General features: G+C 27.3%; 1 protein-coding gene across 1 annotated transcript; it reads left to right on the top strand.

Moving 5' to 3' along the window:
- Window positions 1-479: 479 nt before the first annotated feature.
- On the top strand, window positions 480-1,793 carry LOC108856403 (uncharacterized). The gene has a single exon (XM_018630189.2). The coding sequence runs from the start codon at window positions 652-654 to the stop codon at window positions 1,615-1,617; it is 966 nt and encodes a 321-aa protein (XP_018485691.1). The 5' UTR covers window positions 480-651; the 3' UTR covers window positions 1,618-1,793.
- The last annotated feature ends 13,253 nt before the right edge of the window (window positions 1,794-15,046 follow it).

Here is a 15,046-nt window from a genome sequence, read left to right as displayed (position 1 = left end):
TTATGATTTGCAAATCAACGATATGAGAAAGATTGACAATAAAACCATAATTTTGGCTTTGATATTTATGGTTCAGAATGAGAGCATCTTGTACTTGGAGACTTGGATTAGTCATTTCTACCTCTACTGCATGCTTTTGTGTGTTAATTGGCTAAGAACACAGTTTGATTTTTACTGATTTTGTAATTAATGAGTTAAAGCATGTTTCTTATATTGTCAACAAATCTATGCGTAGATGATAGAGGTGTCAAATATTTAAGGTCCGGAATTTTCACTATTAAGTAATTATCCAAAGAAAAAGTAAAACAAAAGATTGTTTAAATAAAAAGTCCTGCTAAAAAATAGGAGAAGATGGAAAGTTGACTGGTTCCTAGATTGCGTCCCATCATCATGCAAAAAAGAAGTCTGCCCATAGTAGAAGACTTTGCATATTAAGCAAAGAATGATTCTACTGAAGAAAAAAAAAGATTTGGTAAAAAAAATTGGACAGACGGGTCAAAGAAACACACCAACATACTGTATAATAAGAGTTTGGTTGAAGTTTCCACCAAAAGTCTTTTGTCTTCAATATTCATCTTCTTGGCAATCACAAACAAATCTCATCTTCCTTTCAGAATTCTCATAACCTTTCCATATCAGAAGAAAGAAACCATGGATCTGCAGCCAGAAGAACTCCAGTTCTTGACGATTCCTCAACTAGTTCAAGAATCCATCTCAATCAAGAAACGATCTCCAAGAACCTTCTACCTCATCACCCTCTCCCTCATCTTCCCTCTCTCCTTCGCCATCCTCGCTCACTCCCTCTTCACTCAGCCCATTCTCTCCAAGCTCTCCTCTTCGGACCCACCTAACTCGGATCGCTCCCGTCACGACTGGACCGTGCTCCTCATCTTCGAGTTCAGCTACCTCATCTTCCTCTTCGCCTTCTCTCTCCTCTCGACCGCCGCCGTGGTCTTCACCGTTGCTTCTCTCTACACCGGCAAAACAGTCTCCTTCTCCTCCACCATCTCCGCCATCCCCAAAGTCTTTAAACGACTCTTGATCACTTTCCTTTGGGTTGCTCTCTTGATGTTCGCTTACAACGCAGTCTTCTTTGTTTTCCTTGTGATACTATTCATAGCTCTCGATATGAACAGTGTAGGCTTAGCGGTTGTCGCTGGAGTTATAATCTCTGTTCTGTATTTCGGTGTTCATGTCTATTTCACTGCGTTATGGCATTTAGGTAGCGTGATCTCTGTTCTTGAGCCGGTTTATGGACTTGCTGCCATGAGAAAAGCTTATGAGCTTCTTAAGGGGAAGACTAAGATGGCTATGGGGTTGGTCTTTGTTTACCTTTTTCTCTGTGCATTAATTGGAGGTACTTTTGGATCGATTGTGGTTCATGGAGGAGGAAAGTTTGGGACTTTGACTAGGACCCTTGTTGGTGGCTTGCTTGTTGGTGTTCTTGTGATGGTTAATCTTGTAGGTTTGTTGGTTCAAAGTGTGTTTTATTATGTTTGCAAGAGTTATCATCATCAGACTATTGATAAAACGGCTTTGTATGATCATCTTGGTGGGTATCTTGGAGATTATGTGCCTCTTAAGAGCAACATTCAGTTGGAGAATTTAGACATTTGAGGTCATGGTACTATTTCTTCTCTATCTTTCTATCTCTGTATATTATATTGAGTTAATGTAAGATTGGAGAAGAAGAGACAGTGGAATCGAATAATAGTTGTTATCTAATGTGTATGTATGGACTTGAACACTCTTTTGCTGGTGTTTTGATTTGATTAATCTATGATTTGAAAGGATTTTGAGTTTGTCACTTTGTTTGATTTTGTTTTATAAGCTTGTTATATGTGAAAATTTAGTTTTTTTTTTCTTATGGAAGATTTGCTTGGACTTGAGGAAAATGTTGGTTTGTAGATGCCTAAGTTAACCATTAGTGGAGGAACTTTTGACCCACACTAAGTTTAATAAACATCTATCTTATTAAAACAGAAACATTCTATTGGACCTAACATTTATTTTGTAAGTTTTTAAATTAAATACACCTTTATACTTTATAGTTAAACCTACATTAAATCACTAATGTTCCTTTCTTTATACTACTATCCATGTTTCCAAACAATATACTTATTTCTTTATATTACTATAAATGTTTCCAAACAATATATTTTATATACTACTATCAATGTTTCCAAACAATACAATAATTAATCTTAGTTATTTTATATCCATCATTTTTTCTTTAAAATTTTGTAGAAACGTCATAATTTTATAAATTGCAAAATAATGAACTTTAAAATTTGGATTATAAGATTACAAATTATGAAACTATTACAATTTAAATCAAATTAAATTACATATCGGTCATCCATCAGTTTAATCGGTTAGTCTCGGGTTTTAGTGATTTTTAATATGAATATTTTAAAAAACCTAAATTGAATTGTTAGATCTTCGGATTAACCGATATAACCACAATCGGGTTAAATTTAAAAACACTGATTTAAATGCAAAAAATATTTTAAATACACACTCTTTAAAAGTTACAAAAATATTTGTTAAGTTATTAGTGAAATTTTCCATCATAAAATATTCCGCGCTTCCAAAGCGCGGGTCAAGATCTAGTGTGTTATTAAAAGGGGAAATCAGTTTCCGTACAATTTTGTATTGATTTGTGATATTAATTTAATATAATACTTTTCCATAAATTTTTGATCCTTAACCAATAAGATTTTTCGATTTATAATTTTGTATCACATAATTTAAAATATGTTATCACTGAAAATTTTAAACGAATAAATTAAATTATTGCATGTGAACTATAAAATTGTTGTGTTTTAAAATGTTATATTCAACAATCAGTAATATGGTAAATATAACAATTAATCATGTAAAACAAATAATAATGTGTATAAAATAAAGTAATCATCCGTACGGTTGTGCAGATCAAGATCTAGTTACACATTACATCAAAAGATTGAACTTTGCAAATATAATTTTTATTATAGAAAGGGAGAACTTATAAACTAAGTTTTTATAATTTTCTGAATAAAAACAATTTAAGAATGAAAAATATTTGATTTCTTGCGATTCAACATTTTAGTGATAAGCATCAACCATGAATATTCAGCCGATGAACTTCCTAGCCTAATCGATCATAGTAAAAGACATTTGATTGATCTTTGTTAAACTGTTCTATGATAAATCAATTTTTTTATCTCTTTAATTGTGAGATCGATCTGTGTTAATCTATTTTTATAAGAAATCAAAATTGTAGTCTCCTTTAGTTTGAGATTGATTTTTGTTAATCTATTTTTTTTAATAAATCATCAATTTCAAATTTTATATCTTATAGCGCAAGTCTAATCAACTCTTTTCTTTCGAAAGATAACTCAAGGGTCATTTTTTTTTGTGTGTAATCATAATAAGACAAATAATGAAAATATAACTGTGGATGTAACATAATAAAATGAAATTTTCATGTTTACTATTTTGCTGGTACCATTATTTATGTATATCACCACTGAACCCTCAATTATATATCTTAAATTCTAAATCCTATTCCATCTCTCAATTATAAATCATAAATTTAGATTAGTTAATTCTAAAGTTATAAATATTTTTTCCTCTTTAAAAATAAAAATAATAGTAGTTAGTATAAACATGAAAAATGGTACATATTCGATATTTTTGTCAATTTCCCATAATAAAACCAATGATCATTTCAGATATGCTCAGATTAAATATACCTGTCATTCATACGATTTCTTTCCATCTATACTCTGAAAATTATACTATTTAAGTATATTTTTCTTGTTCAAATACCAGAACTCATCCAAGTAAACATCTATCCTTCCTCAGTAAGAAAAAAATTTGGTTTTACCATTCCATCTAATAGTTAGCATATATCTTTTTTTTTAGGATAATCGTGGGGGTCCGGCCACCAAGGTCAACCGACTAATCTCACGAAGTTCATGGCACTCTACGTATTCTTGCGATTTAACGTTAGTACGGGTGGTCACACGGAGTTTCGAAGCCGGGTCCGTATTGGAGTCGTAACTCCCTCAAAACTTAAAAATCTAAGAAAATCAGATAAACATCTAAACTTTATAGGTAAATCTAAATTTTTTTTTTGGAAACTATTTAGTATTAGTATATGAAAGTATTTTGATTCCAATAAATGTTTCGGCAACTGGATCCATGAAATTTTGAAAGATTGCATTATAACACTATAGATTCATATATAGCGGAGAACTTGAAGATTTTAATAATATGATTTATATTTTCTAAAAATTATATGAAATTGATTAGGTTACTGAATAATTTTTTTTTGACGGCAAACGGCTATTCTATTACTCAAACTTGAGGTGGTCTGGGTAACCAGACCGGAATAGAACAACCAATAAAACATAAATCCCTATGGAAAGATCTAACTGTTTTAGCTAAAAAGTCTGAAAACTGATTCCGCGCTCGAGGAACATAAAAAATGTGGACGTCCGGGAAGCATATCAGTAGCGTTTCTATCCTCTCCAATTCCGTTGTAAAGCTTGGCCAAGCGTGAGGTTCCTTGATCATAGCAATCAGCTCTTTACAGTCTGTTCCGAAGCTCTTGCATGTCGAATGTTGAAGCATATTCTCCATTGCCCATCGCAGTGCTTCCAATTCCGAGTGTAGAGCTGATGCTCGTCTAGGGAAATTTCGTGTTCCCATGAGTTGAGTGTTCCCACCACTATCCATCCATACCCATCCACATCCACTATATTGGTCATGAGATATCCAGGATCCATCTAGCAAGCAAATATTACCCAAGCTTATGACTTGGGGTTCATCGTCATTGTTCCCTTGTAGTACTGTTGGTATCATCTTGTTTGCATTAAACCAAGGCTGACATTCACTCTCAGCATACCGCAGTAGTTCCAGAGGATCCTATCTATCCCTCTAAAGAGTTTATCATTCCGAGCTTTCCAGATATACCAGATTATCCAGAGATAAGGGTCCCTATCTTGTTCTGGCTCGATTATACTGCTCTTCCGTCGGAACAGGAAATCCATATTCGTGTAGATGCCTGGTACTGGAAAGATATTCAGACTCGTTGGAGTTGATGATAGTGTCCATGCTTGTAGAGCAGGCAGACATAATATAGCATGGGTTACAGATTTTTCTGGTTCTCTACACCTTGGGCAATAATTATCACATCTCATGTTTCGCCTTACTAAGTTCCTCGTTACTAAATAATTTTATATTCAAACCATACTATGTAAATATGTAAAATGACATAGCTCCCAAAATATAACATCTGTTTATAATATAAAGTACTTCAATACAGTATAAATTATACAATAAAGGAGATATTTTTATCATAATATAGTAAAAATACATATGTCAAACTCAAAATTTTCATAAAATAAAATAAGTATATTAAAATTATTTATTTTATTTATCATACCAATATATAACAACTTTAAGTTTTATATAGAATAGAATAGAAACATTTTTTTCTTAATCTATGGTTTTTTTATCTAAAGTAGATGGTGTTATATATGTTTTTTTTTCTTTTTGTTAAAATTATAAACAGTAGAAACTCTATAAATTAATAAATACAATAAATTAATAAATTTCTACGGTCTCAAGTTGGGCCGAAATAAAATATGGCATAACTCGATAAGAAAATAAAATAATAATATTTTGAAAACTCTAAGGGAAATATATGGTCTGATTAAATCATAAATTAATAATTATCCTATATAAAAAGTTATATACACACATACACAAATTTGTTTGCTGTTTATCCAATCTTATTATATAAAGCTTATTATATAAAGCTTGGTTCTTCAAAGTTACTAATTAACATGATCGCGACACGTGTCATTAAAATTTTTAAGATTGCGACATGTGTTAATCTATATTATAATTAAAAATATATATTAAGATAATAACAAAAACAAATTTTGTTAAAAAGTAATTGTAAGTATATCTAATAGTAATTTTCCATTTTAAAATCCTAAACAAAACATAGTTGCAAATAATTATTTGATAGTAATTTTCCTTTTAATATTTTTAAAGAGGTTAAAATTCATAATGATATAAAATATATATACTAAGATAACAAAAAAATGAATTTTGAAATAAATTAGTTTTAAAATTGATTTAATAGTAAAAAGTAAAATTTTTAAAATATTTAATAATATTCTAAAATTACTTAATAGGAAAATTGGTTCTTCAAAGTTGTTAATTAACATGATTGTGACACATGACAATTATACATTTAAAATTGTGATATGTGTTAAACTACTTCATAATTTTAAAAATATATATAAGATAATAAAAACAAATTTTGGTGAAATTAATTATATAGTAAATTTCCATTTTAAAAATCTTAAACAAAATAATATTTAATAGTAATTTCCTTTTTAAATAATGCGACATGTTTTAGAATATATCATGAATAAAACAATATATACTAAGAAAATAAAAACAAAAACGAATTTTGAAATTATTTAAGAGTAAAAAGAAAATTTGAAAATTACTTAATAATATTATTTTAGAAATATTATTCGATAGTAATTTTTCTCTTAATATTTTGAAGTTGTGTTAGAATATCTCATGATTAAAAATATATATACTAATAAAATTAAAAGAAATTGAAGAAATAATTTTCGTTAATTTAATAGTAAAATTTACTTTTAAAAAATATTTAATTGTAAAATTTAATTTTAAAATTATTTAATAGTAATATTTAGAAAATTTCCTTTTTACAAATCTTAAAGAAGAGAAGTTTGTAAAATAACTTATTTAATACTAATTTCCTTTTTCCAAAATCCAAAAAAGATAATTGTAAAAGATTATTTGATATTAATTTCCTTATAAAATTTTGACATTTGTTAAAATATCTTATGATTGATAAAATATATAGGAAGATAATAAAAACAATTTGTGTTTTAAAAAGTAATTTTTTGCAGGATTGAGCAAGAAAAATATCTGGTGAGTTTTCTTACATGTTCTTTCACATCTTCGCGTGTTATCTTTTTTTTTGGTGTCACATGAGGAAATAATTAGATATCCCGATCTTCACATTAAACTGATGTTGAACTTTTTCTAAAAGGAATATAATTGTCATTCTGTTATACATTAGTTATTGTTACAATTATACTTAGCCGTTTGAACATATAGATGTAGTGGTGAACATGAATCGGATATCCGGATTTTTGGAGATATTCTAATCCGATCCATTTTGTTATAATAATCAATTATTTGATCCAATTCGATCTGTAGCCACACGAATATTCGGTGCTCCGGATATTCAGATAATTTTAGATTTTCGACCGGATATCCGATTTGATCCGCAAAAATAAATTAAAATTAGTAAATAAATCATAAATTCCAAATATAAGATAAAATAATAATAACATTTTATTACAAAAATAGAAATTTATTACTTTTAAAATTCTAATAAATAACTTAATAAATTTATTAAAAAGTACTAGAAAACTTATATACAATATAATATTTATATAAATTATTTATATACATATACGTCTTTACATACATGTATATGTATTCATATAACGGATCAGATCAGATATTCATTCTTAATAATATTAGTATTTTTTTATTTGCTTCGTTTCTTACAGATATTGCATATAAGTATTTTCTTTGCTTTGTAGAGTTACATATATTTGAAATTTCGGTTCAAATCGAAACAGATAAAATCAAAATTTTACGGATATTTTGTCCAACTGTTATGGTATTGTGACTAAGTTAATGTGACTATTATGCTTATATATGATTATAATTATGTGTGTTTATTTTTATCAACATATAAAAATTGGTTATGTTGTTGTAGATCATGCTACTATGAAATTTAAATCAAAGAGAACGATTTTCCAATGGATTGTTTTAGGTCATGCTATTAAGGAATTTAAATAAAAAATGAAGACTTTCCAATAGAATAGTGTTATGGATAACTCGCCTATACAATATGAATATTGATGCCGAAATCCTAACCGGAAGTTATGTGGAAATCCTACATATGCAAGATGACCTTTCAAAATGAAAAGACTTCAATATTCTATAAGAGTGTTCTATGAAATGACTATCAACCAGAACTAAGGTCAAAGCTTAAAAAGTTGGTCTATTTGTCAAGTTCAGTCTTACAATTATATGTCGCACTATCAAGAGTCACTACAACTGGAGAACTTCAAATTTGTAAAACATACCGACAATGAAGTTTTACAAAATATTGTATATAGAAAAAGATGTTAAAGTCACACCATGAATTTTAAAGTAAATAAATTTATTAGAATATTTTATGATTTAAAATATATATACTATGAAACTATAAAATTAATTTCTAAAAAAATATTTCAAAATTATTAAATAATATATTTAAATTTTAAAATATTTAGTAGTAATTTTAAGATAAATTCTATTTTAAAATACTTTAGAAAAATATTTGTAATATAGTTTATTTAATAATAAATTAATTTTTTTAATTAAAATATTATTTTTATTTTTACTCTAGTTTTTAATGCACATTTTTATTCTAAATTTTGTTAAAGAAATGTCATTTACTAAATTATTTTTTTCTCTATCTTCTTTTATTTCGTAATTTTCATCTCTTTTGAACATGTTTTTCTAATACATGTTATTAACATAAAACTAAAAAGTATCAAAAAGTATTAATACATGTCATTTAATATTTTTATTATATATTTTGTTAATCATGAGATATTTTATCACATGTCAAACTTTTAAGAGGGAAATTACTATCAAATATTTTTTTACAATATATTTTCTTTAGGATTTTAGAAAAGGAAATTAATATAAATCTTTTTATATAGTATTTTTAAAAAAAGTTGTCCAGAAAAATAAATACTAAATAATTTTAAATATTAGTTTTACTATTAAATAATTTTTAAATATTATTTTAAAATTCGTTTTTTATTTTCTTAGTATATTAATTTTTAATCATCACATATTACTAACAAATAATCTTTTACAATTATATTCTGTTTAAGGTTTTAAAAATGGAAAATTACTATTAAATATTATTTCTAATTATTTTTAACCAAAATCATTTATTATTATCGTTGTATATATATTTTTGATTATGAGATAGTTTAATAGATATCACAATTTTAAATATATAATTATCATGTTAATTAATAACTTTGAAGAACCAAGTTCAATATAGTATTTAAAATTATATATTCATTGAGATTTTTGAAAAAGAAAATTATTATTAAATTAATGATTTTTCAAGTATTTTTTTAGGATTTTGAAAAATAAAAATTTCAAAATCATATTTTTGCTATTAAATAATTTTTAAAATAAAAATTTTGCAATTAAATAATTTTTAAAATATTTTTTGTTCAAAATTATTTTTTATCATCTAAGCATATATATTTTCAATCATTATATATAGGGCTGTTCAATATGGTAAAACCGAACCGTACGGAACCAAACCGAACCGAAATAGATAATATGGTTTGGATTTGGTATATACCATACAAACCGAATGGATGTAATTTCCTAAAAACCGTAGGATTTGGATATAGTTCAGTATATATAAACCGAACCGAACCGAAGTAAATATGGATTTAGAATGGTAGTTGTATTTTACTAACCGAAAAACCGAAAGACCGGAAAAACCGAACCGAAACCGAACCGATATCCGGATTGAACACCCCTAATTATATATTTTAACACATGTAACAATATTAGAAGGAAAATTACTATCAGATAATCTTTTGCTAATACTAACTTAATACTAATTTCCTTATTTAATACTATCAGATATTACTATCAGAAGGAAAATTACTATCAGATATTCTTATTTAATACTAATTTCCTTTTTCCAAAATCCAAAAAAGATAATTGTAAAAGATTATTTGATATTAATTTCCTTATAAAATTTTGACATTTGTTAAAATATCTTATGATTGATAAAATATATAGGAAGATAATAAAAACAATTTGTGTTTTAAAAAGTAATTTTTTGCAGGATTGAGCAAGAAAAATATCTGGTGAGTTTTCTTACATGTTCTTTCACATCTTCGCGTGTTATCTTTTTTTTTTTGGTGTCACATGAGGAAATAATTAGATATCCCGATCTTCACATTAAACTGATGTTGAACTTTTTCTAAAAGGAATATAATTTTCATTCTGTTATACATTAGTTATTGTTACAATTATACTTAGCCGTTTGAACATATAGATGTAGTGGTGAACATGAATCGGATATCCGGATTTTTGGAGATATTCTAATCCGATCCATTTTGTTATAATAATCAATTATTTGATCCAATTCGATCTGTAGCCACACGAATATTCGGTGCTCCGGATATTCAGATAATTTTAGATTTTCGACCGGATATCCGATTCGATCCGCAAAAATAAATTAAAATTAGTAAATAAATCATAAATTCCAAATATAAGATAAAATAATAATAACATTTTATTACAAAAATAAAAATTTGTTACTTTTAAAATTCTAATAAATAACTTAATAAATTTATTAAAAAGTACTAGAAAACTTATATACAATATAATATTTATATAAATTATTTATATACATATACATCTTTACATACATGTATATGTATTCATATAACGGATCAGATCAGATATTCATTCTTAATAATATTAGTATTTTTTTATTTGCTTCGTTTCTTACAGATATTGCATATAAGTATTTTCTTTGCTTTGTAGAGTTACATATATTTGAAATTTCGGTTCAAATCGAAACAGATAAAATCAAAATGTACGGATATTTTGTCCAACTGTTATGGTATTGTGACTAAGTTAATGTGACTATTATGCTTATATGTGATTATGATTATGTGTGTTTATTTTTATCAACATATAAAAATTGGTTATGTTGTTGTAGATCATGCTACTATGAAATTTAAATCAAAGAGAACGATTTTCCAATGGATTGTTTTAGGTCATGCTATTAAGGAATTTAAATAAAAAATGAAGACTTTCCAATAGAATAGTGTTATGGATAACTCGCCTATACAATATGAATATTGATGCCGAAATCCTAACCGGAAGTTATGTGGAAATCCTACATATGCAAGATGACCTTTCAAAATGAAAAGACTTCAATTTTCTATAAGAGTGTTCTATGAAATGACTATCAACCAGAACTAAGGTCAAAGCTTAAAAAGTTGGTCTATTTGTCAAGTTCAGTCTTACAATTATATGTCGCACTATCAAGAGTCACTACAACTGGAGAACTTCAAATTTGTAAAACATACCGACAATGGTGTTTTACAAAATATTGTATATAGAAAAAGATGTTAAAGTCACACCATGAATGTTAAAGTAAATAAATTTATTAGAATATTTTATGATTTAAAATATATATACTATGAAACTATAAAATTAATTTCTAAAAAAATATTTCAAAATTATTAAATAATATATTTAAATTTTAAAATATTTAGTAGTAATTTTAAGATAAATTCTATTTTAAAATACTTTAGAAAAATATTTATAAAATAGTTTATTTAATAATAAATTAATTTTTTAATTAAAATATTATTTTTCTTTTTACTCTAGTTTTTAATGCACATTTTTATTCTAAATTTTGTTAAAGAAATGTCATTTACTAAATTATTTTTTTCTCTATCTTCTTTTATTTCGTAATTTTCATCTCTTTTGAACATGTTTTTCTAATACATGTTATTAACATAAAACTAAAAAGTATCAAAAAGTATTAATACATGTCATTTAATATTTTTATTATATATTTTGTTAATCATGAGATATTTTATCACATGTCAAACTTTTAAGAGGGAAATTACTATCAAATATTTTTTTTCAATATATTTTCTTTAGGATTTTAGAAAAGGAAATTAATATAAATCTTTTTATATAGTATTTTTTTAAAAAAGTTGTCCAGAAAAATAAATACTAAATAATTTTAAATATTAGTTTTACTATTAAATAATTTTTAAATATTATTTTAAAATTCTTTTTTTATTTTCTTAGTATATTAATTTTTAATCATGACATATTACTATCAAATAATCTTTTACAATCATGACTGGTGTTATGTAATATTAATATTTTAATTGTGTCATTTTTAGTTTTCTTACACAATATAAACAATATAGAGAGTTCACAGTTCTATATATTTCAATTAACTATAGCTAATATTATTTTGAAAAATTATAAAAAGTGAAGTATTTATTAAAAAATATAAATATCAATGTACTATTTAAAACACCATTATTATTAAAATAGAATATCAATAAAAAATTATGTAAGAAAACAGATTATTGTTATTAAAATGTCACCAATATATACTGAAAATCCAAGAACTAACGTGAGAAAAATATTTCCAATCTTTTTATGTGTTCGTGAATTAAAACATCAAATAAAACCCGTGCCATATCTAGCTACATATAAAAGTTAATTTGTCTTTTACGATATGTAATCATCACACATATCTCTATAAACTTTATTTAAAATATAATATCATAAATGAAATATTTGTTTTTCAGTTTTTACACTAAAATAGTTTTAAAAAACATAAATAAAAAATAAAATTCCCCCTAAATTACTAACTCTATAAATTAATAAAATTTTGAAGTCCTAACATTATTAATTTATAGAGTTCTTATTGTATGTTTGTTTTAAAATTTTCAAAACACAGTATAGACATAAAAAGAGAATTATGTTCTTGGTAGGTAAATTGCAAACTTGAATAATTGTTTTTAAAGAAAGTGGGAGTGATTAAGAGTTAGGAAAAAAATACTTTTAAGAAAAACTGAAAAAAAGAGAAATAAATTAAAAAAAATAGGGAATTTTCATTTTATGACGTTCAAACAATTAATAGCTCACTGGATAACTAAAAAAAGTTGACTATGATATTCAATATATTTTATGAAATATAAGCCAAAATACCCTTGTAAACAACCGGTTAACCTTTTTTTCTTTTCTTCGTTTTCCTCCTCACAGATCGATTCTCTGTTATGACAAACACTTATATTTGTGTCTCTTTTTTGCTTCTATTTTTGCTATTAGTATTTATCTGTTATCTTCTTTTCTAATGGTGTTTATCTGATCAGTCACAATCCTAGAGAATTCAAAGAGCATTTGCCTTCATATCTCTGTCTTCATACTCTGGTGAAATATCATGGTGAAAAGTATAGATGATGGATCATTCATTATTTGTCGTCGTATTGGGAAAAGAAGAGAAGATGTAGAAGATGGCTTTCCATCTATACTATATTGGGCGAGAGTTATAGTATCGTATAGTTTAATATTACAAAATTTTATTTATTATTTTTAGTTTCTAATTTTATTAAAAGTAAATTAAATATATATTCTATATTGGGGCTTATGGTTTAGTGATTAGGGTTTAGGAGGGTGTATTGAACTGAGGATTTTGAGGAGTTGTAGAATGTTTTTATTTTAGTGGGATTTAGCGGAGTTTCGAAGTTATTTGAGTGATTTTAATTAAAGTTTAAAAATTAAAACAAAATATATAGATGATTTGGTAAACTCTTTTCTAAAAATTTAAGAGTTATTTAGATGATTTTCTACTAGTCTTTCTATCAATGCATTTACTTTCCCCACACATATCCTCTAATCAACTTTGTTACTCATAAATATTACATGAATTATATTACAAGATTTTAGTTACGTGTAAAAGCTTAAAATCCTAAACAAGAACCTTTTCTTCTTCCACAACACAGACACCAAGAACTAGCGCTAATTTAGGTGATGCAGCTCCCACAGCTGATTCATCTCATACAGAAACTCTTTCTCCCCAAGCTTACACTCTTATGCTTCACCGCAAGTGCTGAGCCATCAGGAAGAACCGCCTTATACATTGTTCCTATTCTAGTTGTAACGATAATGTTCTCAGAGCTGAAACCATTAGTTGCAGCCATCACCCATCAAGTCCTCAAGCTTAACCTTAACCAAAGGCTTCTGAAACGAATAGACTTGCGCTAGCATAAGTCTCTGCGCTAAGCTACTAATTCCTTCATTTAAACTACTTCTCTTTCTTGTATGGTAATACCACCAAACACATCAGCTGTAATAACCGATTCTCAGACAGAACCAAAGAGTACAAAAACCTACACTCAGCTAAACTACGAGGAATCTACCGTTCAGTTCTATAGAATCACAAGAAACCTTTTGAACAAGAAGTCCTTCTCTTATTCCACTTCAAACTCAACAAAAGCTTTAAGAACAATACTGTTAAGCCTTAGGTTAAAACTCACAACTCAAAACTCACAATAGAAATCGTCACACTCGACATCATATATATAGATAAGTAATTAACCTATTCCTAGTTGATAAACACATAATGATCTTTATCCTTCAAGATCATAAATCAAATAGGACTTATCCAAATCAATACTTGGGCTTCAAGTTAACTCCAACAATCTCCCCCTTAAGCTTGAACCCACTCACATCTTTAACTCCAATCAAACTCCTCATCTCCTTGAATTGAATCTTTCCAAGCGACTTGGTTAGTATGTCAGCTCTCTGCTCAGTTCCAGGCACATGTTCCACTTCCACTTGTTCATTCTCCACACATTCTCGGATGAAATGAAACTTTCGATGTATGTGTTTACTACGGCCATGAAACACAGGGTTCTTTGTCAGTTGGATTGCCGATTTGTTGTCAACCCTTATGATCACACGCCTGCAGTCTTCATTCATCACTTCGCTCAACAATTCTTGACGCCAAATAGCCTGCTTAGCAGCTTCAGTAGCAGCCATAAACTCTGCTTCACAACTAGATAATGCCACTATTTCTTGCTTTGTCGAACACCATGTTACAAGACTGTCTCCAAAGTAGAAGATATGACCTGTTGTGCTCTTCCCATCATCCTCATCGACATTATGAGAACTATCACTGTAACCTTCTAGCTTCAACTTATCTCCACGCACAAACCGAAGGCCCAAAGAACACGTCCCTCGTAGGTACCTTAATACCTGTTTCAGTGCCTCTCCGTGAGACTCCTTAGGCGCCTGCATATACCTACTGAGTACACTTACACTAAAGGATAGGTCAGGTCGAGTATGCAGC

The sequence above is a fragment of the Raphanus sativus genome, chromosome 5 (assembly GCF_000801105.2).
Source record: "Raphanus sativus cultivar WK10039 chromosome 5, ASM80110v3, whole genome shotgun sequence".
Taxonomy (NCBI): domain Eukaryota; kingdom Viridiplantae; phylum Streptophyta; class Magnoliopsida; order Brassicales; family Brassicaceae; genus Raphanus; species Raphanus sativus.
The sequence above is the reverse complement of the archived record's forward strand: the minus strand, read 5'-3'. Positions and strand labels throughout refer to the sequence as shown.

Bases quoted from the DNA above. Each gene is read 5' to 3' on its own strand.
- LOC108856403 (XM_018630189.2), top strand. From the start codon at position 652: ATGGATCTGCAGCCAGAAGAACTCCAGTTCTTGACGATTCCTCAACTA.